Source organism: Orcinus orca, chromosome 1 (assembly GCF_937001465.1).
Source record: "Orcinus orca chromosome 1, mOrcOrc1.1, whole genome shotgun sequence".
NCBI lineage: Eukaryota > Metazoa > Chordata > Mammalia > Artiodactyla > Delphinidae > Orcinus > Orcinus orca.
In genome coordinates this window covers 101,367,206-101,392,822 of record NC_064559.1, presented here as the reverse complement: position 1 = coordinate 101,392,822, position 25,617 = coordinate 101,367,206, and the positions used below count along the sequence as shown (strand labels likewise).

Sequence of the window (25,617 nt, the reverse complement as noted above, 5' to 3'; positions counted from 1 at the left end):
AATTATTTCTCGTTGGAGATTTTCCTGGCCCTAATGCAAGCAAAATAGCCCTTATCTGGGCCTTTTAGCAATTTACCTATCTCTCTGTTGTAGTATTTAACTTTATGGCTATTTAACATTATGGCTATTTGTCCCAGATAGAGCTCCTCAAATGTATGGACCATACATACATGATATATATGAGATACATATATATACACACACACACACACACATATATATATAGTCTTAATCTTTATACCTTCAGCCGGTGCTTAACACGTACTAGGTCCTCTGGAAATCTGCAGTACGGAAGAAGTTTCCTGATCTTTGGTCTTGCCTAGGTACAGGCTTGCAGAGGTTGGCAGCGCAATACGGTCAACGACTTCTGCTGGCCATTAGAGGGCAGACTGATTCCACAGCTCTCCGGCCCCCAGCCCAGCCGTCAAGGGCCCCAAAATACTCTCCCCAATTTACCCCTCCGCTTGTCATTTCCAACACTGTCTCCCACCGCCCCGACAAATCCCATTTTAATAATCCTCCTCAAGACAAACACACACTCACACGCCGGCAGTGACCCTGAGATCACACCTGTTCGTTCCTCCAGCCACCCGCAAGCTCTCCCTCCCCGTTCCTACAGCCATTGGGGAACTAAAGAGTTAACTCCGCCCTTCTACCTGGTCCTTCTTCTCCGCTAATCCGCTCAATCTGTAAACCGGAGGAGGGGGTGAGATCCTAGATGGACTGGTTACGGGGCCCCTGGATTCACCTACTTTAACGCCTTTTCCAGAAACCGTCACCCTCCCGCACCACCCCGACACACATCCAAACACACACTTTTTCCTACCAAGATCCCAAACCAGCACCTCTTTCTCTCTTCCCCAGACGGAACCAGGTAGGAGGAGAGGGAAAGGTGGGGCGCAAGAGGCCCTCTGTTGTTCCCACACACTTCTCTATTCAGTTCTTCCCGACCCCGCAACAGAGCCCCTTCTACCCGTGCCGCTTCTCGGAGGAGGAAGAAGTTTTGCCACCGAGAAGCGCGAAGAGGGTCTAAAGGAAAGTGCGCAGGCTGAGACTCGGAAGAGCCCGCGACTTCGGGGCGGGGACGAAGGAGTTAAAGATCCAGGATTGGTTCTAAGGTCACGGAGTCTGGGAGGGGAAGCGGCCGGGAGGGAGGGTTCGGAGCTTGGCTTGGGTCCTCCCCAGTCCCCCCCGGACTGCCGGAGACTTGGGCCGGCCGGACGCCCCTTCTGGCACACTCCCTGGGCCAGGCGCTCACGCACACATACAAACACTCACACTCTCCTTTCCCTCCCTGGCGCCCTCTCCCATCCTTCTCCACGGAGCGCTCGCGCTCTCGTTTTCTCTCTCCTAACACACACACACATACACACAAACACACACACATACACACACACACACACGCTCTCGCTCACACTCGCGTCCTCTCGGCCCCCGCGCTCTCCTCGCACCCACCTGCTCTGCAGCGCCCTGGGCGCACCCCTCCGTCGCGCGCCCCTGGCGCTCCTGGCGCAGACTGTAACAGCTAGAAGGAGCAGCGTGCCTCGGGGTGAGCGCCCCCGCCCCGCTCGTCCTCCCTCCCACAGGGGCGCTCCTGGTGCCCAGGACTGGCCGCTGAGCCGGAGGGGACGCCAGAGGCCATGGTGGGAGCGCTTGTCCGCCTCGGTGCCCGCTGAGGCCATGCCGCGCCCCGGCTGCCCCTCCGGCGCCCGCCTGCGTCTGCTTCTGCTCCTGCCGCCGCTGCTGCTGCTCCCGGGCAGCTACGCGGGCAACCTGACGGTGGCCGTGGTGCTACCTCTGGCCAACACCTCGTACCCGTGGTCGTGGGCGCGCGTGGGACCGGCGGTGGAGCTGGCCCTGGCCCGGGTGAAGGCGCGGCCGGACCTGCTGCCGGGCTGGACAGTCCGCACGGTGCTGGGCAGCAGCGAGAGCGCGCTGGGCGTCTGCTCCGACACCGCCGCGCCCCTGGCCGCCGTGGACCTCAAGTGGGAGCACAACCCCGCGGTGTTCCTGGGCCCCGGCTGCGTGTACGCCGCCGCCCCCGTGGGCCGCTTCACTGCGCACTGGCGGGTGCCGCTGCTGACCGCCGGCGCCCCGGCTGTGGGGTTCGGGGCCAAGGACGAGTACGCGCTGACCACCCGCGCCGGGCCCAGCCATGCCAAGCTGGGCGACTTCGTGGCGGCTCTGCACCGACGGCTGGGCTGGGAGCGCCAGGCTCTAGTGCTCTACGCCTACCAGCCCCGCGACGACCAGCCCTGCTTCTTCGTGGTGGAGGGACTGTACATGCAGGTCCGCGACCGCCTCAACATCACGGTGGACCACCTGGAGTTCGCCGAGGGCGACCGCGACCACTACACCATGCTGCTGCGCACCGTGCGACGCAAAGGCCGAGGTGAGACACGGGCACACCCATCCGGCCGCTTTGCCTCCGGGCCTTCCCCGGGACATCCTCTCTCTTCTCCGGGCCAGACTTCTCCTTCCCGCGGCTCCTCATTCCTGTCTCAGCCTCCTCCGCCCTTTCCACCTCTGAGTTTCTATTTCCCTCTCTTTCTCCATGCCCCCCCCCCCCATCCAGTTCCTAGGCTCTCCTCTCTTCTCACCTCCGCACTCCCCCACCTCCTTCCCACCGGTTCCTGCGGAGTTAACGGGAGGGAGAAAATGCCTCCAGCCACCATGACACTTAGTAGGGCCCCAGCTTAGTTCCTATCCCTCATCTCTCCCCCATTTTCCTTCTCTTCCCAGCAGGCTTCTTCCCTCCTCCAACTCTCCTCCCCGTGCTCCCACACGCCCTCTCCTCTTCCAGTCCCCTTTCCAGCTGGCCCTTCTCTGCTCTCCCCCGCTCCTGACCTCACCTTGCCCACCTTTGGCTCCATTATTCCCTCTCTCCCTATCTGGGCTCCTTCCTCCTCCCTCTCCCACCGCCTCCTCCCTCCCTTCACCTTCCTCAGGCCACAGCCCAGACTGAGCCAGGAGTTCCACTTAACTACCTCAGGGTCTCTGAATTTCCTCCCCTGGGTGCCCCGGCTTCAGTTCCCCCTGCACTCCCTGACACTTAGGCTCTTCTCTCTCTCTCTGACCCCCCTTCCTCCCCAGTTGTCTACATCTGCAGCTCCCCAGACACCTTCAGAACCCTGATGCTTCTGGCCCTGGAAGCTGGCCTGAGTGGGGAGGACTATGTTTTCTTCCACCTGGACCTCTTTGGGCAAAGCCTGCAAGGAGCACATGGCCTTGCTCCCCACAGGCCCTGGGAGAGAGGGGATGGGCAGGATGTCAGTGCCCACCAGGCCTTTCAGGTGAGTGTTCAGATTGGAAGCCCAGGCTGTGGGGCTCTGGGCTGGTGGCACATTATGTCTGGGTCCTGGGTCCCTCAGTGTCTGAAAGGATTCCAGAAAAGAGGTTCTGGATGCTCATAGAGAGTTAGGTGACAAAGGGCAGGGGGCTGGGGCAAGGGGTATACAGAGGGCCAGGGGACTTCAGAACCAGGAGGCTAAAAAGATGAGAGAATGCCCTTGAGGTGGGATAATGTTCACATCTCACAGACCATCCGGACTTGGAAAAGCCATCCCAGTTCATCCCCTGCTTTGAAGCAGGCAGCACCTCGCGCAGAACATAGGGTCCAATTTGACGTTGAGCAAGTAGAGATGCAGCTCTGGGAGGTGGGCACCCAGGGTACTGGCAGGACTGGAGTCAGCACCCAGCTCTCCCCTCTCCACTGACCCCTTCCTCAGGCTGCCAAAATCATTACCTATAAAGAGCCGGATAATCCTGAGTACTTGGAATTCCTACAGAAGCTAAAACACTTGGCCCATGAGCAGTTCAACTTCACCATGGAGGATGGCCTGGTAGGAGGGGTTCCTGGGACCCTGCAGCGTGGACCTCCAGCCCCCAGTTCACAGCCCTCTGCCAGTCGCCGCCCTGCTCTCTCAGCCATCCCCGTATTCCCAGGTCTCCCCTTCTTTCCCTTCCCACTGTTCCCATATCTCTCCTGATGATGGAGGGGGGCATTGACAAATTGTTCAACCTCTGAAACTCAAATCCTTATCCGTAAAATGAGGATGCTACGTCCTGCCCTATCTGCCTAGCAGGATTCAGAAGCAGTGATACATGCGGAGCGTCTTAGAAGTAGTAAAATCTCTCTGTGCTGTGAGCGTGTTTTCTCCCATCCTCTTCCAAGCTCCCAGTGCCTCCCATTCCCCACCCCACAGCGCCCCACTCTGTGCCCTTCATACATCCCACCCCAGCCCAGCTCTGCCTGCCCCTGCAGGTGAACACCATCCCAGCGTCCTTCCACGACGGGCTCCTGCTCTATGTCCAGGCAGTGTCGGAGACTCTAGCACATGGGGGAACTGTCACCGATGGGGAGGGCATCACTCAGCGGATGTGGAACCGAAGCTTCCAAGGTCAGGCACTGGAGGTGGCAGGAATGGGCTACCTTGGGGTGCCCCAGGCAGGAAGCAGTGAGAAGCCCCTAGCCCTGCAGTGCAGGTAGTCACTTGCCCACACCAGTCTCTTCTACCTCTCTTCTTCTTTAGGCTCTTTTCCCCATGTCCCTAGTGCCATCAAGAAGTCTTCCTAAGTGCCCAGATCAAAAGATCAACAGACAGAGATGAGGCGTGGGACCCATGAAATTCCACCCTGTCAAAACACAGCCATCTTCCTCCATACCCCCAGGTGTGATGGGATACCTGAAAATGGACAGCAATGGAGATCGGGAGACCGACTTCTCCCTCTGGGATATGGATCCTGACACTGGCGCCTTCAGGGTAAGGCTGTGCCCCCAGAAGACAGTGCCAACTGGGAATGACATTTCACCCTCCCACCGCCCTGGATAAGAGAGAGCCCTGGATAAAAGAGATCCAGCCAATCTGGAGGAGCAACCAGAACGATAGGGACACACAGGTGTTATGCTTGGGGAACTCCATGTCTGAGGAGGGAGCACAGTGCTGCCCTCAGGAAACTCCATGTCTCCAAAGGCAGGCAGGATCCCCTCCCAGCGGAGACAGACTGACTCAGGGCCAAGATGAATGCACATCATCTTGCTCTATAAGTGCAACAGGAACAGGAAGGGCTTGAGACCACAGGCACCAAGGAGCAGATCATCCAGGGAAGGCTTCCTGGACGAGGGGTGCCTGGATTAGGCCTGGGAATGTGGACCGAGAACACTGCATTTTCCTGTCTCCTGTGTGCTTCAATCCAAGATTATAAACTCCCTGAGTGTAGGGCTGTGATTCTATACGGAGTTTTCTTTATAAAACCTTTAAGTCATTTTCAAGTTTGTCCCCTCTGATAACATGGGGCATGGGTATGAGGCTCTCTGTATCCAGTCACGGCAGGGACTCGTTGAATAGCTGACAGTGCAGACACAGTCCCTGGCAGCAGAGATGGGGTAGGTGGGGGGCAGGATTTCTCCCTTGGACGGGAGGCCTCACCAAGGGCCCTTGCCCACCGACCGCTCCTGCCCTCCCATAGGTTGTTCTGAACTTCAATGGAACCTCCCAAGAGCTGGTGACCGTGTCAGGGCGCAAACTGAACTGGCCTCTGGGGTATCCACCTCCTGATGTGCCCAAATGTGGTTTTGACAATGAGGACCCAGCCTGCAACCAAGGTGACTGCCCCTTGCCTTCCAAGCCTCCATTATGGAGATGCTGCCTCCTTCCTGCTCAGGGAGTCAAATACGTGCTCCTCTCCCACACTGAGGGGGTCCTGGAGAGACTCCTCCTGCCTTTTTCTTCCCTTCATCCATCATCCCAGTTCACTGATTGAATATTTTTTTAACTTTTTATTTTATTTCATTATTATATTACTTTTATTTATTTATTTACTGGCTGTGTTGGGTCTTCGTTGCTGTGCACGGGCTTCGTCTAGTTGTGGCGAGCGGGGGCTACTCTTTGTTGCGGTGTGGGGGCTTCTCATTGCGGTGGCTTCTCTTGTTGCGGAGCACGGGCTCTAGAGCGCAGGCTCAGTAGTTGTGGCCCACGGGCTTAATTGCTCCACGGCACGTGGGACCTTCCTGAATCAGGGATCAAACCCGTGTCCCCTGCATTGGCAGACGGATTCTTAACACTGCGCCACCAGGGAAGTCCCTAATTGAATATTAAAAGGTTCTTCAGGGAATTCCCTGATGGTCCAGTGGTTCGGACTCCACGCTTCCACTTCAGGGGGCCTGGGTTCGATCCCTGGTCAGGAAACTAAAGATCCCACATGCCTGTGCGGTGCAGCCAAAAAAATTTAAAAATAAAAAAAATAAAGGTTCTTCCTCTTGCTGTCCAATGTCTAACCCAAATCTCTCTCGCTGCAACTTGGACTCTCCCCTACAGACCACTTTTCCACCCTGGAGGTGCTGGCTTTGGTGGGCAGCCTCTCCCTGCTCAGCATTCTGATCATCTCCTTCTTCATATACAGGTAAGCCTTGGAATGAGGGTGGTGATTGAGGCTGGGAGACCTAAAGAACCAATAGCAGAGGAGGTGGCAGGGACCCAGAGGGAAGAGGGAGGGGTAAAGGGTCAGCACAGCAAGGCCCAGGGAGATGGGGGAGAAAAGACACTAAAAAGCCTCAGGACACCTGGAAGAGAGAAGGAGGAGGGGACAGAGGTGGAGTGGCCGGGGAGGATCCGGGAGATCCAAGAAGGAGCAGATCTGTTGGGGGCATTGTAGGGTGTGGATTCCGTTTATCCTCCCTTCCTGCTGGTACAGACCAGATGGGAAGCAGTGGACCAACACCTGTGGGGTTGGGCCTATATTCGTTGAGCAGGGATGAAGGCTCTGCTGTGTACCAAGTGCTGAACCCAGAGTGGAGGAGAGAGAGAAGGAAGCCCCACTCCTGCCTTCCAGTGGGAGGCTGACAGGAAAATGCAGGAAAAGTTAAAGACAGGGAAGCAAGGAGGGAGAGAAGGAAATCAATGCTGGTCAAGCATATACTGTGTGCCAGGCACTTCCACACACAGTTTTTCTTTTCATTCTTGTAACAATGCTTTGAAATAAATGTCGAGGTCCCCAATTTCCAAATGAGGACATTTAGACATGAACCTGAGACTCAGAGAAGTGGAGTGACTACCCCAAGGTCCCCAGTGAGGCAGAATTTCACCCAAGCCTCCTGACTGTCAACCAAGAGGATGTTAATTGCCCCACCCATCTCTTAGCAACTGCAGTGGTCCCAGGGCTCTGAGGAGAGGCTGCTGAGCACCCCCCAACCCTGGGTCAGGGGCTCAGACATGGACTTAGGTGCACGTTTCATGCCTCAGAAAGATGCAGCTGGAGAAGGAACTGGCCTCAGAGCTGTGGCGGGTGCGTTGGGAGGACCTGCAGCCCAGCAGCCTAGAGAGGCACCTCCGGAGTGCAGGCAGCCGGCTGACCCTGAGCGGGGTAAGAACTCCGGTACTGGGGGGAGGGGGCAGAGTTGGGAATGGGCGTGTGGGTAGTGCCTGATGGGTAGGGTAGAAAGCAGGCTTCTAGTCCCAGCCCTGCCTTCAATCGCTCTATGACCTTGGGCAAGTCACATTCCCTCTCTGAGACTACCGCAGGTAATGATTACATCTACAGAGCTCCCTCACAGGGCTCTTTCAAAAGTTAGAGATAGCATATGTGAAAATACATTTTATTTTATTTGTTTGTTTTTTTGTATAATCATCTGAAAGTTTCTGCATACTTTTTTTTTTAATTGGGGTATAGTTGTTTTACAATGTTGTGTTAGTTTCTACTGTACAGCGAAGTAGTAGAGTTCCCTGTGCTATACAGCATGTTCTTATTAGTTATCTATTTTATACATATCAGTGTATATATGTCAATCCCAGTCTCCCAGTTCATCCCACCCCCCACGCCCCACCCCCCTGAAAATACTTTTTTTTTTTTTTTCCGGTACTTGGGCCTCTCACTATTGTGGCCTCTCCCGTTGCGGAGCACAGGCTCCGGACGCGCAGGCTCAGACGCCATGGCTCACGGGCCCAGCCGCTCCGCGGCATGTGGGATCTTCCCAGTCCGGGGCACGAACCCATGTCCCCTGCGTCGGCAGGCGGACTCTCAACGACTGCGCCACCAGGGAAGCCCCTGAAGATACATTTTTAAAAAGTAAATAAATGAGGAAAGGATTTTATGATGTGGAATGAGAGGCAGGGCAACACAAAGATAAGGCAGGGTAGTGAAGACCAGAGCTCAAGCAACCAGGATGGAGAGCCGGGTCCATGGGCTGACCACCCCTCCTGCACTCTGTCCCTTCAGAGAGGCTCCAATTACGGCTCCCTGCTGACCACAGAGGGCCAGTTCCAAATCTTTGCCAAGACAGCATATTATAAGGTGGGTCTGGGGAAAGACCACTGGTCCTCAGGACTGGGGCAGGGCTTTCCTATGATGGAGGACTGGAGACGGTCTTAGCACAGGGGTGGGCTGTCAGGGCTGGGCCATCCCCTTACAGTGACAATCTCCATTCCTCACTCAGGGCAACCTCGTGGCTGTGAAACGTGTGAACCGTAAACGCATCGAGCTGACGCGGGAAGTCCTGTTTGAGCTGAAGCATGTAATGTGGGGAAGGAGGCAATGGCCTAGGGAAGAATCTAGGGACACAGGGGAGGTTGGCCAACAGAATGGGTTTGGAGGGACTGCAGGGTATCCTAGGAAGGGATGAGCACTGTAGCCCTGGGATGGGCCCCTGTGTGTTGTGGGTACGAGTAGGGGAATCATAGATGGGAGAAGGGCTGGAGATTTTGTAGGGGCTCCATTGGATAGGCTTAGGAAGCAGAGGGAGTAGGGAGCAGGTTCTGGGGAAGGGTTCTTTAGAACAGGAGTGGGAATCACCGGGGAAGGTCCTAGAATGTCTGCAGAGAATGCATAGGGACTTAAGGAGAGTGAGGGGTCCCCAAGGGTGGGGGCAACTTGGCAAGGAGTGAGGTCTCTGTCAGGCTCTGATGCTGGCTCTCACCTGCAGATGCGGGATGTGCAGAATGAACACCTGACCAGGTTTGTGGGGGCCTGCACTGACCCCCCTAATATCTGTATCCTCACAGAGTACTGTCCCCGTGGGAGCTTGCAGGTGAGGCAACAAGGGAGTGTCAGGACAACTAGGTCTAGCCCCGGGTCTGCCCCTGACTCAACATAAGGCCCTGGGCAAGCCTCTCCTTCTTTCTGACCTTTATTTTCCCCATCTGTAAAATGGGAGTGGGGGGAGGGTGGTGGCACTGGAGTAGATCCAAAGCTTTGTCCCGTTCTGCCAGTTTATGTCAGTGGAACCCCTGCACTCCTCCTCCTGGGGGCATGTGCAGGGTATAGGGCTGACTCTCACTGCCCAGCAGGACATCCTGGAGAATGAGAGCATCACCCTGGACTGGATGTTCCGGTACTCGCTCACCCATGACATCGTCAAGGTAGGCCCAAAAGGCCCACTGGGTGTTGGGGGAGGGGCCAGGCAGTCTTCTCCCCTGGCTGTGGTTGGTTGGAGGTCTCACTCATGCCCGAGACCCCTGCCTCTCCAAATTTCCCAGGGTATGCTGTTCCTGCACAACGGGGCCATTTGCTCTCATGGGAACCTCAAGTCATCCAACTGTGTGGTAGACGGGCGCTTCGTGCTCAAGATCACTGACTACGGGCTGGAGAGCTTCAGGGACCCGGAGCCCGAGCAAGGACACACCCTCTATGCCAGTGAGCCCCGACCTAACTCTGACCCCTACCACCACTCCCAGCACAGCCCAGTGGGGATGCTGATGCCTGGCCTATGGTGGGCTCGGGCCCACCTTTCCTGACTCCCTGCTCAATTCATCATCAGTAGAAAGCGGAGTCAGACGAAATGGTCTCAAGGCCCCTTCTAGCCCTAGCAACCCCTGTGATGTCTCCAGATCAGTCCCAGTCACATCCTCTGGGACCTTGTTTCCCCTCATCCCTTAGCTTTGGGGCCCTTCACCCTGTGACTCCTGACCTCTGACCTGCAGAAAAGTTGTGGACAGCCCCTGAGCTCCTGCGAATGGCCTCACCCCCTGCCCGGGGCTCCCAGGCTGGTGACGTGTACAGCTTTGGGATCATCCTTCAGGAGATTGCCCTGAGGAGTGGTGTCTTCCACGTGGAAGGTTTGGATCTCAGTCCCAAAGGTGAGAGGACCACGCTTTCCCCTAATGCTGCCACAGTCAACTAACCCCAGCTCCAGAGAGAGGGAACCCTGGAAATGCCACCACCCTTTGCTCCACTGCTGCCAATGACCCTGAGCATGACTAGCCCAGTTCCCTGCAGGGCTCCCCACCCCGTTTCTCAACAGGCCCCGGGCTGAACCTACCCCTCGGCCTCTCTTCCCCCACCACACAGAGATCATCGAGCGTGTGACTCGGGGTGAGCAGCCCCCCTTCCGGCCCTCCCTGGCCCTGCAGAGTCACCTGGAGGAACTGGGGCAGCTGATGCAGCGCTGCTGGGCCGAGGACCCGCAGGAGCGGCCACCCTTCCAACAGATCCGCCTGATGCTGCGCAAATTTAACAGGTCGCTGGCATTAGCCCTGAATCCCCCCAGCCTCCTCTATCCCCCACAGCGACCGCGTGCCTCACACTTGAAGTCTTATCCCTGTGGTGGCAGAGCCCACACATAGCCCCTGCATACACAGCCTGCTCCAGCCCGCCACAGCCTCGCAGCCCCCTCTGTGAATACTGTAGGACCCAGCTGGTCCCACAGTCCCCTACCTCTCATACCCCGCTCCTCCAGCGGCCCCTACTCCATCAGCCTTCAGTGGCCGCAGAGTAAATGGCCTCCCACCTCCTCCCTACACCTCTCTGCCCTCCGTGGGAGCTCCCACCCGGCCCTTTGATCCCCTTTCCCAGTGTGCCCCTGGGGGCCGGTTCCTCCAGGCACACCCCTCTGCCAGCCTGTGTGCCCTCACTCCGTTCTCGAGTGGTCCCTGTCCCTTTCTGCCTCTTCTACCTCCTTCTAAGCCACTTGTGTTCAACAAAGATGTTCAAAATAGCCAATATGTCTGAAGCTTGAAACTTGACCCTGGGGTCTCAGGGATGAATTGGACTTTCCTCCGACCCTTTTCCCCTGCCACCCCCATCCTGCTGTGCCCCCCAACCCTGACTCTCGCCAGGGACTCCACTGCAGTGGGCTGACATTAAGTCTGGGTAGGGTGAGAGCCTGGGGGAGGCGCTTCAGGGTAGGGCGTGCTGCTCCTCTCTCACCACCACCCCTTCCACCGCCCCTGTCCCCAGAGAGAACAGCAGCAACATCCTGGATAACCTGCTGTCGCGCATGGAACAGTACGCCAACAACCTGGAAGAGCTGGTGGAGGAGCGGACCCAGGCCTACCTGGAGGAGAAGCGCAAGGCGGAGGCCCTGCTCTACCAGATTCTGCCTCAGTGAGTGCCCCTGCTTGATGCTCCCGCCACCCCTGTCCCAGCCCCACCTCACCTTCTGATCCTGCACCTGTCCCTGACCCCTCAGCTCAGTGGCTGAGCAGCTGAAGCGTGGGGAGACGGTCCAGGCCGAAGCCTTTGACAGCGTCACCATCTACTTCAGCGACATTGTGGGTTTCACAGCCCTGTCGGCGGAGAGCACGCCCATGCAGGTAAGTCAGGCACAGCCCCAGGTGTCGGAGCAGCCAGGTGTGCTCGGCTTGGCACCTGCATCCCATAGGCCTGCCTTCTGGTTCCGCTTTTCCCACCCGAGCCCAGGTGGGGCCCCGGGGCCCCTTACTCCCCACCCCTTTTGGCTTCTGTTTTCTTCCAGGTGGTGACCCTGCTCAACGACCTGTACACTTGCTTTGATGCTGTCATAGACAACTTTGATGTCTACAAGGTGAGTAAAGATGGGAGGGGACAGACAGACGGATGTGGAGGGCAGAATGACATAGTCTTAAGCAGGAAGACCAAGAGACGTGGACAAAGACAGTGTCACAGGGAGGGAGGTGTCACAGGGAGACCCAGGAACAGGCAGAAAAACCGCGCGGGGGCTAGGGGATGAGCGAACACAGTGGCTGGTAGATGGGGGGTGGGGACAGGAAGGCGGTGCCCACAGTGTGGGGGCCGCACCGGGAGAAAGTTCCAGTCCTCAGGTCCGGCACCCTCTCGCGGCCCTCACAGGTGGAGACCATTGGTGACGCCTACATGGTGGTGTCCGGGCTCCCAGTGCGGAACGGGAGGCTGCACGCCCGCGAGGTGGCCCGCATGGCCCTGGCGCTGCTGGACGCGGTGCGCTCCTTCCGCATCCGCCACCGGCCCCAGGAGCAGCTGCGCTTGCGCATCGGCATCCACACAGGTGAGGCCGCCGGAGGGGCGGGGAGGGGGCTCCCACAGGCTGGAGCTGCAGATGAGGGACGAGCCGGCCGCGTCGCCACCGCTCCCCGTGCGCGCGTACACCTACACCTCTGGGCTCCCACCGACAGCAGGTCCCACCTGCTGCCTCTCCTGGAGCGCTCTAGCCCCGTCCTATGGCCACCCTCCGTTCCTCCCACCTACTTCCCTAAACTGATGGGTTTCCCTCACTGATGGGCTTCCGCTCCCTCCAGGACCCGTGTGTGCAGGTGTGGTAGGGCTGAAGATGCCCCGTTACTGTCTTTTTGGGGACACAGTAAACACGGCCTCAAGAATGGAGTCTAACGGGGAAGGTATGCTGGGTCCCCGAGGCAGGACAGGGAGGGAAGGGTGGCTGTGGCTGAGGAATGCCCTCCTGGCAGTGGGTGCCTATCCAATCCATGTTCTGTCTCCTCCCAGGCTCCCTTCTCATAAGGGTTCAACCTGGCCACATCACCTTGAATCTAATCAGAGACTCAGGTCCCAGCTGCGCCCTCTTGGCAAATGATTGAAAAGTCTTTCCAGGCCAATGTCCAGCAGTTCCCAGCTGGGAACTACCTTTAGGACCCTCTTGGGTGTGGTAAAAAGGGCTCCAGAGCAGCCCACTTGGGTGTGAATCTCAGCTCTACAACCGACTCAGCTGTGTCAGTTTGCTACACCTCCCTGAGCCTCTGTTTTCCTCACCTGGAAAATGAGAATTAAATATCTACCTCAGAAGAGTTACGTGAGAAAGTCATATAACACGACTAGCAGATAATTGTCATTCAACTTTTCTGAGCCTTAGCTGTTTATGTTTTTTTTTTTTAATTAATTAATTTATGGCTGCCTTGGGTCTTCGTTGCTGTGCGCAGGCTTTGTCTAGTTGTGGCGAGTGGAGGCTAGTCTTAGTTGCGGTGCGCGGGCTTCTCATTCTGGTGGCTTCTCTTGTTGCAGAGCAGGGACTTTAGGTGTGCGGGCTTCAGCAGTTGTGGCACGCGGGCTTCAGTAGTTGTGGTTCGCGTCCTCTAGAGTGCAGGCTCAGTAGTTGTGGCGCACAGGCTTCGTTGCTGCGCGGCATGTGGGATCTCCCCAGACCAGGGCTCGAACCCATGTCCCCTGCATTGGCGGGCAGATTCTTAACCACTGCGCCACCAGGGAAGTCCCTGTTTATCTTTAAAATGATGCCTGTCTCAGTGTTCTAAAAAACATAGCCCAAGCCCTGGAACACAGTAGGTACCAAATAAATGCTTGCTCCCACCTCTTCCCTTGGGCTTGCTTCCTGTTGATCTTCTGCCTCCTGCTGTAGTCAACACAATTCAATTCAGTAAATATTTATTGAGTAACTACTGAGTACCAGGCCTTGGAATACTAAGACGACCCAGACCAAAGCTTGCTAGGGAGTCCACGCGGACCCCAGCTAAGCCTTGTGGTGGGCAAAGGGCTTCTTGGGAGCCCAGAGGGGGTCTGGTTCAGCAGATATTCCCTGGACACTGTGTTGAGGGCGTCGAGGTGGAGAAAGCTTCTCACTGAGGTTCAGTCCTCAAGGAGCACATTCTCAGAAACCGTTTAACAGCAGAAAAGGGCCTCTGCGATGCAGACCCCAGGAGTGGTAGGGGCGAGTTCAGAGGGAGGTCAAAGAAGGGCTGTGGGGAACAGCAGTCAGGAGTCAGGAGTCTGGGCAGACCTCAGCAGATTTGGGCAGGTCTCCTCCCCGAGGCCTGGGCTCCCTCAGCCCTGAAATGAGGGTGTTGAGTTAAGGAACGATGATAGCAAACACTCGTATAGTGCCTCCTAAGGGCCAGACTCTTTTAAAATGCGTAATGAATAATGTTAAATTTAATCCTCACCAGAAAGCTTTGAGATGGGTCCTGTTGCTATCAGCATTTTGTAGAGTAGGTAACTGAGGCCCAGATAGTTTATACTACTTCCCCGAGCAAGTGTCCAAGCTGGGATTCATCCTAGGCAGAGCAGGCTCCGATGTCTGAGCTCCTGACCTCTACACTCTATTGTCTGTCTAGAGCCTGGTGATGCGCTGGAGTGCTGTCCAATAGAACTTTCTGCAGTAATGGAAATGTTCTATGCTGTGCTGTCCAATATGGTAGCCTCTGAGGCATTGCATTTTTCACTATATTTCAATTACAGTTTAAATAGCCACAGGTGACTAATGGCTTTCATGGTGGACAGCACAGTTCTAGAGTTCTTAGGGAGAGGCCTGTGTAGTCAGACACTACATGGAGGGGGTGGGACTTTGAATTAGGAGGCTTTCTGGGCCAAAGGAAGGAGGGAGAGCATGTTTCTAGCCCCACAGTCCCTGATCTCCTGCTCCCATCTCTTGCTTCTCTCATCTCCCTTCTCCTACCCAGCCCTGAAGATCCACTTGTCTTCTGAGACCAAGGCTGTCCTGGAGGAGTTTGGTGGTTTCGAGCTGGAGCTTCGAGGGGATGTAGAAATGAAGGTAAAAAAGGAAGTCCCTACCCTTACCACCCCTTAGGGTCCCCGAAGGGCTTACCCTCCCCCAGGCCCCTTCTCAAGCAGCCAACCCCACTCCCAACATTTGGGAAAGTGGATGAGTCACTCCCCACCCCAAACTCCTCTTTTTCCCTCCAGGGCAAAGGCAAAGTTCGGACCTACTGGCTACTGGGGGAGCGGGCGAGTAGCACCCGAGGCTGACCTGGCTCCCCTCCTGGCCTTCCACACCTCCCTTCCCTGTGCCAGAGGTGACAGAGAGGTGCCAGGCCTCAGCCTCGCCTGCAGTATCCCCACCATTGCCAAAGAAGTAGTTTGAACAGCTCAGATGTGCAGACCCCAGTGGAGACACCAGACATTACCTCTGAAAGTAGACTGGTATTGGGGGAGAACTTGGAGCTCACAGGACTGGACCAAAACTCACAGCCATGCCCAGGGACACACACACACACACACACACACACACACACGTAGGCACACGCACCCACTCTCCACCCTGACTCAGGCCAGGCCAGGCTGGGACGTGGATTCCTGGATCCTCCTGCCCCTCCCTGTGCCCTCTTCCCTCAACCGTGCTACACTGTGACTTTTATGGGGAGGAGGAAAAGGCAAAGGGATTATATGTGACTCAAGGGGCTGGGGGGAGTCCACATCTGGGCCTAGCCCAGATGGGCCACAAACACCACCACCCCCGTCCCCCACCACCCAACCTAGGATGCAATGCACAGGGGAGAAAGGGAAGGACAGAGGGCTGTGGGCTTGTGTGCCTTGCTTCTCCTGTGAGGGAGACCATTAAAATCTTTATTCCAGTGACAGTGTGTTTCTTGAGGGAGAGCGGGTTGCCAGAAAACACAGTCATATTCTCCATCCTGTGCTTCAAATAAGGTGTTTCTCAAGTTGGAATGCAGTATCTGAAAAAGGCTGCAGTGCCCCTTCCGTTTTGAGGAGCCAGTGTAACAGCCTGCGAATTACCCCAGCAGTGCTGGTGCTGTTGGTCTCAGGACCCATTTACTCCCTTAAAAGCTACTGAGGGCCCCAAAGAGCTTTTGTTTATGTGGGTCATATCTATCAGTATATTCTGTATTAGAAATTAAAACAAGTCTTTATTAACTCATTTAAAATAACTATAATAAATCCATCACATGTTCAGTTTTTACGGCTTTATCAAAGACAGTCTTAAGAGAAACTGGCTTTTTTTGAAGACCACAGTGACTAGTTTGGTGCTACTGCCTTCATTTATGCTAAGACACCAGCAAGTTTTAACCCCACTGTTTTCGCACCATCAGTGCAAATATCAACACAGTCAATAAGGCAAATAACATAATTAGTAGGAGTGTGAAAATTTCGTGTGTGTGTGTGTGTGTGTGTGTGTGTGTGTGTGTGTGTCTTGAGGGATCTTAGTTCCCCGACCAGGGATTGAACCCGGGGCCCCTGGCAGTGAAAGCACCGAGTCCTAACCACTGGACTGCCAGGGAATTCCCATGAACATCATTTTGACCTCATCCATCCCCTGAAAGGATCTTGGGGACCCACAGAATCTGTGGACTGCACTTTGAGAACTGCTCTATTACCCAATGCCCAGCATACAGTAGGACTATAAGGAGTGTGGACTGAGTGGGGAGTCCTGGCATCTGCCCCAGGAGGCCTGGGAGCCAAGAAGCAGGGGTGAGGTGGGAACATATGGATCCCTTTTGACCTCAGTTGAAATGTGGGAATTGTCCACCTGCCCATCCACCCCCACACCAGTGTAGACAAATGTGAGTGATAGTTTACAACGTGACTCTCAGCTGGGCTAAGGGCCCTCCTTCCCCTGCTCTAGCCACGCACCCCACCCCCTTCCTGAGCAGGCAGGCAGGAATGCGAATGCGGGGGAGAGGTGGCTGCAGCTTCACCTCCCCCATGGGGAAAGAAAGTGCCAGACATTTCTTCAGTACCATCCATCAAGTGCAGACAGGCCCCTCCTGCGACCTCCCCAAGCCTCTTACTGGAGTCCACGCCCAGCGCCCAGCGGGACTGGAGGTCGGTGTGGGCTATGGAGAGCTTGGACGTCTGCCTTCGGGACGGGGCGCCCTGATACACAAATGGTGGTCTGGAGGTGAAGAAAGGATAATTCGTTCTCCCTTTGTCTAATGACCCTTCCTGATGTCCTGTGCTCTCTTCCCACCCTTTTTGGCCTCAGTCAGATTTGATTTATTGGGAGAAGGAGCTAACATAGTCAAGTCCTCAGCTGGGGATGAATAGCTCTGGGAGGGCCTAACAGAAGGGTGGTTGCCTTGGTAACCACAGCACACCCACCTTCCTGGTGGGCCCTGGTGGCCATGTTGACTCCCAAGCCCCCATTCCTCCTCGCAGGTAGTGGCAGTCCCAGAAGGGAGTAGAAATACTAGAGAACTGTGGGACCTAAGAAGTCAGATCAGGGACTTCCCTAGTGGCACAGTGGTTAAGAATCCGCCTGCCAGTGCAGGGGACAGGGGTTCCAGCCCTAGTCCAGGAAGATCCCACATGCCGCGGAGCAACAAAGCCCGTGCGCCACAACTACTGAGCCTGCGCTCTAGAGCCCACAAGCCACAACTACTGAGCCCGCGTGCCACAACTACTGAGCCTGCGTGCCACAACTACTGAAGCCTGCGCACCTAAAGTCCATGCTCCACAACAAGAGAAGCCCGCGCACTGCAACAAAGAGTAGCCCCCCTCGCCGCAAGTAGAGAAAGCCCGCTCATGGCAACGAAGACCCAATGCAGCCAAATATAAATTAAAAAATAATAATTAAAAAAATAAGATCAGGCTGGAGGCTGGGATATCTAGAGAGACTGGGGTTTGGGGAGGGGAGACTGTAAGAGATGAGGTGGGGAAGGTGGGGAAGGTGGGGAAGGAGGGGCGGGTAGCTGATTGACTGAGGAGCCCCAGTAAGACAATTGTAGGAAATTGCCGGTCAGATCCTTCCGGGGCAGCCTGGCTCCACTGCGGGCACTTGGAGGGGAGGGGGCTGAGGGAGTGGGCGTGAGGAGAGGCCCAAGGAGTCGATGACTTCAGCAGCTCAAGAACTTTCACTGGAACTGAGGAGATTTCCTTCCGGAGGAAGGCCCCCGAAGCCAGGAAGGACTGGGAAAGCCATTACTGAGGGGAGGTGTGGGCGGCTGGGGTGGGGGGCGGTGTTCTGAGGGTAGCAGTAGCGCCCCTCCTGCTAGCCAGGGAGACGGATTTGCGCCAGAACCTCCGCCCACGTGGGAGGGGCTGTCTAGCCTCGCTGAGTGTCCCAGGCTGTCCTGCGTAGGTCTGGGAGGGTGGGGGGCAACAGGGTTTCCCTGGAGTATGATAAGAATAATAACAACAGTAATCATTGGCATTCGATTGTGCCTTGCAGTTGACAAAGGCTTTCACATACATTATCTCATCAGCCCACATGACACCATTGGAAGGGAAGGGCAGGGAGTGCAGCTGAGGTAGGAGGGCCCAGCTGTGGTCCAGCTGTGGGTAGGAGGGCCCACTGTAGAGAGTGTGCAGAGGGAACCAGCCCTGTGCAAGGCTGGAACCCAGAAAAAAAAAAAAAAAAAGCTGATAGAAGGAGACAAATATCCTCCCCCTACCCCCTCGTTTCTCTATATCAAAGAGCTTGGGTAATTTATTTATCATAACAGTACATTTAGTGATAATTTTTTTTTAATGATTTATACATTTCAGGACAGATCCATGGAATCTAATTAGCAGTGGAGGCCGGTTTGGCATCCTGAAAGTCATTTTTTCATTAAATTGCAAGAGCTGTAAAAATACAAAAATAAGTAAATTAACCATAAAGAAAAACCCTAATGCTGTCCAGGGAGATTTAATCTCATTGAGCTGGAACACAAGAAAAATTCCAGGTGAGGTGTTTACCATCAAGATGCTGATGAATTTGGATACTGGTGAGGATGATGAGGCCAAAGGAAGAGAGGAGGTGCGGGGGCAGGAACCCTGATAGTGCTAACTCCAGGTTTAGTGAGTGGGACCAGATAGGGAAAAAACCCACCCACCCAGTTCCCTATCACACATGTTGTACCAGTGAGTGGGTAGGTGGGCTGATTGCCCTTTAAGAACCTTTCCACAGCAAAGATTCCATAACCAAATACATCTGTTAATCACTGTGGTACCCCTTCTGGATGCAGCCATCCCACTGTTACTCTCTGCCTTTGGCTTTCAAATGTGGACTGCATATGGCATACCTTCACTGCTGATAATGTCCTATGATCAGGTTGGCTTATGTTTTCTCAGCCCACCAAACTCCCAGCAGGCCAGAACCAGGCCAAAATTCCACATCTCAGTATTCAGAACTGGAGTAATTTCAAACGTCTATCAAGTGAGAGGCAGTGTGATGCTGGGTAAGAGACTAACTCTGGATTCAAACCCAGCTCTGCCACCTACAATCCATGTGGCTTTGGGCAAATTTCTCAACTTCTCTAAGCCTCAGTTTTCTGCTCTAACATGGGAATGGTCATAATAAGACCTACCCCACAGGGTTGCCTGGAGGATTATAAGAGGTTTTTCCCACTACATCCTTAGAACACTGAAGGGCAGGTAGTAAGAACTAGTTGTTTACTAGTGTTATTAAGAGTCTACATTATGCAAACCATTATGCTAGATGTAAGGAGTTCCTGATGTCCAGGGAACAGTTGGAAGCAAAATGCAGCACATGATTAGACCCCTCAATGAGAGGTAAGATCTAAAAATCTTAGAAGAAAAACTAGGGGTTATGCACTCCAACCGCTTATCCAGGGCTGAAATCCTTTTAAAAACATCTGTGTAACTTCCATGTTCTATTGGAAAACTTTCAGGGACTTGGAACTAAGACCATTCTGTTTTTGAACAGCTGTAATTAGAATGTTCTTCCTGATATAAGAAGATGGAGATATTTCTATCATCAGAATTGCTTTTGAGGAAATCATCTTTGTTTATGGACAAGGAAGCATGCTCATTCTCCTTCAGCTGCCACCTAAGGAAGGCACATCTTGTTGGATGAAGGGTCCTTTGTTTTGTTTTTTTTAATTTATTTTTATTTATTTATCCTTGGCTGCATTGGGTCTTCGTTGCTGTGTGCGGGCTTTCTCTAGTTATGGCGAGCGGGGGCTGCTCAGCAGTTGTGGCACAGGGGCTCAGCTGCTCCGCAGCATGTGGGATCTTCCGGGGCCAGGGCTCGAACCCGTGTCCCCCGCATTGGCAGGCAGATTCTTAACCACTGAGCCACCAGGGAAGTCCTGGGTCCTTTGTTTTGCTGAGCCTGGAGCTGAGTTTTTATATAAATTGTGAAGCTCAGGACGAGCTTGTCTGATAAATGCACTTGTGTGACAGTTGAAAGAAGAAGCAAGGGTAGAGGTATTCCAGTAGCTGAATTGAGACTTTGCAGACCACCTATAGCTAATAGAGACTTAAAAAAAAAAAAGACTAGTGTGATGGGAATTCCCTGGCCGTCCAGTGGTTAGGACTTGGCTTCCCTGGTCGGTCGGAGAACTAGGATCCCACAAGCGCCGCCAAAAAACCCCAAAAAACAAAAACTTGTGACTTTATTGTTTTCTAGAAATGACACACACTTCTATAAAGAGGTACAGAGAAGACTGTGCCTTGTCATATGAAAAAGCCATCATGGTTAAGTGGTTAAGAATCCGCCTGACAATTAAAATTCTGCCATTGAATAGTTATTGTTAACATTTGATGAACATCATTCCAATGTGAATTAAAAATTGTTTGGGGGCGTCCCTGGTGGCTCAGTGGTTGAGAGTCCGCCTGCCGGGGCAGGGGACACGGGTTCGTGCCCTGGTCCGGGAAGATCCCACATGCCACGGAGCGGCTGGGCCTGTGAACCATGGCCGCTGAGCCTGCGCATCCGGAGCCTGTGCTCTGCAACAGGAGAGGCCACAGCAGTGAGAGGCCCGCGTACCGCAAAAAAAAAAAAAATTGTTTGATATTGGGTATTTAATACAAATTCCCTTTATGTTTATGGAAAGGCCAATCTGCCTCTTACTACCTCTTCCACTGGCCCTACCACTGCCATTCCTAGCTCTGTAAAGTCTCCTCTCTCTTCCAACAACAGCTAACCCCTCCACCGCCTCCCCCCATTTCCCCGACTCCCACCCCCGCCCCATATTGGAGCCTTAGCCATATAACATCACTAGTTTCTTTAGAGATTTCTCTAAGATCTGACTGCAAACTCTGTACCATTCTGGGTGAGCTCCTGTGGGTTCACCTGGTTCGTCAACCTCCCTTTGACAGCCTGCCTCCCTGTCAGGAGCAGAATCATCCAGGTGCAGTCTGAGGAGTACAGAGATCAGGCAACTCTCACCTCCTTGCCTCTGTCACACAATGGGCTATTGTGGAACTTGTGGTTACACATACCTCTCCCTTCCCCCACCTCCACAGTTTTTCTCACATTGCTGCTGTTAATCCAAGTCTCTCCCACCTTGTACTCTGTTAAATTTTAAAGTGAAAAATACCCATTTTACTAAAGATTTCATATAAGAGATGAAGAAGAGGAGGGTTATGTCACTAAGAGCGCAGTGTTTCTACCTAAATACTCATTAGACAGGCTTACTGTCTCCTCAGAGTCCCTCTCCAGCTGGCCCCCAGCCAGGATGGATCCAGGTTTTGTGGGGCTTGAAGTTTATACAATCTGGTAGGTCCTCTTTGAGAAAGAGAGTACAGGGCTTCCCTGGTGGTGCAGTGGTTAAGAATCCGCCTGCCATGCAGGGGACACAGGTTCGAGCCCTGGCCCGGGAAGATCCCACGTGCCGTGGAGCAGCTAAGCCCACGCACCACAGTTACTGAGCCTGTGCTTTAGAGCCCTTGAAGCCTGTGCGCCTAGAGCCCATACTCTGCAGCAAAAGAAGCCCCTGTGCACCGCAATGAAGAGTAGCCCTGACTCACCTCAACTAGAGAAAGCCCGCGCGCAGCAACAAAGACCCAATGCAGCCAAAAAAAAAAATCAATAAAATAAATAAATTAAAAATTAAAAAAAGAGAATACAAAATTAGGTATGAAATATTTAATTAGAATGTGAAGATAAATTACAACAAATTTAAAATTTTGAAAAGCTTCCAAACATACCAAAACCTAGAAAAATAACAATATCTTTTTTTTCCATTATGCTTTATTACAAGATATTGAATATAGTTCCCTGTGCTATACAGTAGAACCTTGTTATTTATCTTTTTTTTTTTTTTTTTTTTCCCGGTACGCGGGCCTCTCACTGTTGTGGCCTCTCCCATTATGGAGTATAGGCTCCGGACGCGCAGGCTCAGAGGCCATGGCTCACTGGCCTAGCCGCTCCGCGGCATGTGGGATCTTCCTGGTCCGGGGCACGAACCCGTGTTCCCTGCATCGGCAGGCGGACTCTCAACCACTGCGCCACCAGGAAAGCCCTTTTTGTTTTTTTGACTGAAGCATAGTTGACTGACAATGTTGTGTTAGTTAAGGTGTGATTTCAGCAAAGTGATTCATATATATATGAATATATATATAATATCTTTTATTCCTTTCTATATCCTTTCTATTGTTGATGGACTTTTGGATTATTTCTAGTTTTTTTTAAAAAAGACTATTTTTTAGAGTAGTTTTAGGTTCACAATTGTTTCTAGTTTTTTGCTGTAATAAATAATGCTACTGGCCACACCACTTGGCATGTGGAACTTCCCTGATCAGGGATCAAACACGCCCCGCCCCGCCCCCCCTGCAGTGGAAGCGGAGAGTCTTAACCACTGGACCACCAGGGAAGTCCTATGAACTTTCTTATACATGCCTTTTAGTGGACACATACACTAATTTCTCTTGGCTGTAAACTTAGAGTGGAACTATTATGTCCTGGGACAGGCAACTGTTTAACTTCGGTAGATACTCTTCAATGGTTTACTAAAGTGATTAGACTAATTTCCACACCATCCAGCAGTGTATGATAGTGCCAATCACTGGACATCCTCACCAACACTTGGTATTGTCAGTCTTTTCATTCTCGTAAGTGTTTAGTGGTATCTCATAAGTTTCTCTTTGAAATTTTAAAAAATTGAAGTAATTTTTAATTTACAGAACTGTTGCAAGAAGGGTACAAAGAACTTCTGTACACCCTTCAACTAGATTTACCCATTAACATTTTACCACATCTTCTTTATCATTCTCTTTCTCTCCCTTTCTATCTACCTATCTGTATACATCTATATATCTATAACATAAAGGGATAGGATTATATATATATAAGTATAAATATACATATTAATATATTATTTTAGATATGTATAAATTATATATGACATTCTCTTACATAACCATTAGTTATTTGTCAAAATCAGGAAATGTACTTCTATCTAGTCTATAGCATGTTTTCAAATTTCCAATTGTTCCAATAATGTACATTATAGAAAACATTTTTTTTTTCAGTCCAAGATCCAGTCCAAGATCACACATTACATATAGTTGTCATGTCTCGGTATTTTTTAATCTAGAAGAGTCCTTCAGTGTTAGGTCTAAATGACCTTAACATTTTGGACAGGGCAGTTATGTTTTAGAATGTCTCTCAATTTGGGTTTCTCTGATTCTTGCTTAAATCATTATTACTATAATTTTTGTCAAATGGTGATTATTTTCATTGTAGTTTTTTTAAATTATTTTTTACTGTGGTAAAATACATGCAACACAAAATTTGCCATTTTAACCATTTTTAAGTGTGTAAGTCAGTGACATTAATTACATTCACAATGTTGTATAACCATCAACATTATTCCCAAAATGTATTCATCACCTCAAAAAGAAAGTCTATAACCACTAAACAATGATTTCCCATTCCCACCTCCCCTAACCCCTGGTAACCTCTAATCTACTTTCTATTTTTATGAATTTGTCTATTGTAGATGTTTCATATAACTGGAATCATGCAATAATTATCCTTTCCTGTCTGGATTACTTCACTTAACATATTGTTTTTAAGGTTCATCCATGTTGTAACATGCATTTGCTTTGTATTTCTCTTATTACTAATGATGTTGACCATCTTTGCATGTGCTTATTGGCCATTTGTATATCTTCTTTGGGCAAACATCTATTCAAGTCCTCTGCCCATTTTCTAATTGGGTGGTTTGTTTTTTTGTTTTTGAGTTTTAGGAGTTCTTTATATATTCTGGATATTAAACCCTCATATGACATGAAAATATTTTCTCCCTTTCTATGGGTTGTCTTTTAACTTTCTCGATAATATCCTTTGATGTACAAAAGTTTTAAATTTTAATGAAGCCCAGTTTATTTCTTTTTACTTTTTTTGTTCATGCTTTTGGTATTATATCTAAGAATCCATTGCCAGATTCAATGTCATAATGCTTTTTTTTTTCTTTTTTTGGTGGGGGGCGGTACGCGGGCCTCTCACTGTTGTGGCCTCTCCCGTTGCGGAGCACAGGCTCCGGACGAGCAGGCTCAGTGGCCATGGCTCATGGGCCCAGCCGCTCCGCGGCATGTGGGATCTTCCCGGACCGGGGCACGAATCCGTGTCCCCTGCATCGGCAGGAGGACTCTCAACCACTGCGCCACCAGGGAAGCCCTTCACTAATTTTTTAATATTAATTTCAGGAACTCACATTTATCCCTGTTTGTTTTAAATCCTTTCTATTGGGTTGGCCAAAAGGCTCATTCCATTTTTTCCGTAAGATGGCTCTAGTAGCACTTAGTTGTCTTTAACTTCATTCGAAACAATTTTGTTAGATTGTATGTGACAGCTGTCATATCAGTCTGCATTTAAAAAAAGACTTATCAAAATTGGTGAATTTTTATGTAGCCATTTTAATATTGAAGATGGAAGAACAAAAGCAACATTTTCGGCATATTATGCTTTATTATTTCAAGAAAGGTAGAAACGCAACTGAAATGCAAAAAGATGTGTGCAGTATATGGAGAAGGTGCTGTGACTGATCGAACGTGTCAAAAGTGGTTTGCAAAGTTTCGTGCTGGAGATTCTCGCTGGACGATGCTCCACAATCGGGTAGACCAGTTGAAGTTGATAGCGATCAGATCGAGACATTAATTGACAACAGTCAACGTTATACCACGCGGGAGATAGCCAACATACTCAAAATATCCAAGTCAAGCCTTGAAAATCATTTGCACCATCTTGGTTATATTCATCACTTTGATGTTTGGGTCAACATAAGTTAAGCAAAAAAAACCTTCTTGACCATATTTCCGCATGCGATTTTCTACTTAAACGTAACGAAAACGTTCCGTTTTTAAAACAAATTGTGACGGGCGATGAAAAGTGGATACTGTACAAGAATGTGAAACAGAAAAGATCGTGGGGCAAGTGAAAGGAACCACCACCAACCACACCAAAGGCTGGTCTTCATCCAAAGAAGGTGATGGTGTGTATATGGTGGGATTGGAAGGGAGTCCTCCATTATGAGCTCCTTCTGGAAGATCAAACGATTAATTCCAACAAGTACTGCTCCCAGTTAGACCAACTGAAAGCAGGACTTGACAAAAAGTGTCCGGAATTAGCCAACAGAAAACGCATACTCTTCCATCAGGATAACACAAGACCGCATGTTTCTGTGATGACCAGGCAAAAACTGTTACAGCTTGGCTGGGAAGTTCTGATTCATCCACTGTATTCACCAGGCATTGCACCTTCAGATTTTCATTTATTTCAGTCTTTACAAAATTCTCTTAGTGGAAAAAATTTCAATTCCCTGGAAGACTGTAAAAGGCACTTGGAACAGTTCTTTGCTCAAAAAGATAAAAAGTTTTGGGAAGATGGAATTATGAAGCTGCCTGAAAAATGGCAGAAGTTAGTGGAACAAAACGGTGAATACATTGTTCAATAAAGTTCTTGATGAAAAATTAAAAATGTGTCTTTTATTTTTACTTAAAAACCAAAAGCACTTTTTGGCTTTTAACCCAATAGTATAAGGCCTAGGCATGTAAATA

At 51.7% G+C, this 25,617-nt stretch overlaps 1 protein-coding gene across 3 annotated transcripts; it reads left to right on the top strand.

The window, feature by feature from the left end:
* The first annotated feature begins 973 nt into the window (after positions 1-973).
* On the top strand, positions 974-15,503 carry NPR1 (natriuretic peptide receptor 1). Of its 3 annotated transcripts, none has more exons than XM_049713377.1 (22): positions 976-2,392; positions 3,094-3,293; positions 3,729-3,842; positions 4,265-4,400; positions 4,672-4,763; positions 5,470-5,605; positions 6,318-6,402; positions 7,242-7,362; positions 8,215-8,289; positions 8,432-8,509; positions 8,918-9,022; positions 9,279-9,353; positions 9,471-9,627; positions 9,915-10,070; positions 10,282-10,450; positions 11,170-11,316; positions 11,402-11,525; positions 11,687-11,755; positions 12,040-12,214; positions 12,465-12,563; positions 14,592-14,683; positions 14,836-15,503. In XM_049713377.1, exons 1-22 carry the CDS (start codon positions 1,681-1,683, stop codon positions 14,896-14,898), a joined length of 3,180 nt encoding a protein of 1,059 aa, XP_049569334.1. In that variant the 5' UTR covers positions 976-1,680; the 3' UTR covers positions 14,899-15,503. The 3 variants fall into 3 exon arrangements, with proteins under 3 accessions (XP_049569341.1, XP_049569334.1, XP_033270556.1); XM_033414665.2 differs by having other exon boundaries at positions 977-2,392; positions 9,282-9,353; XM_049713384.1 differs by lacking the exon at positions 3,729-3,842 and having other exon boundaries at positions 974-2,392.
* The last annotated feature ends 10,114 nt before the right edge of the window (positions 15,504-25,617 follow it).

Bases quoted from the DNA above. Each gene is read 5' to 3' on its own strand.
- NPR1 (XM_049713377.1), top strand. From the start codon at position 1,681: ATGCCGCGCCCCGGCTGCCCCTCCGGCGCCCGCCTGCGTCTGCTTCTG. The intron at 9,628-9,914 runs GTGAGCCCCGAC...TCTGACCTGCAG, and splicing joins AGGACACACCCTCTATGCCA to AAAAGTTGTGGACAGCCCCT. The intron at 12,215-12,464 runs GTGAGGCCGCCG...CGCTCCCTCCAG, and splicing joins GCGCATCGGCATCCACACAG to GACCCGTGTGTGCAGGTGTG.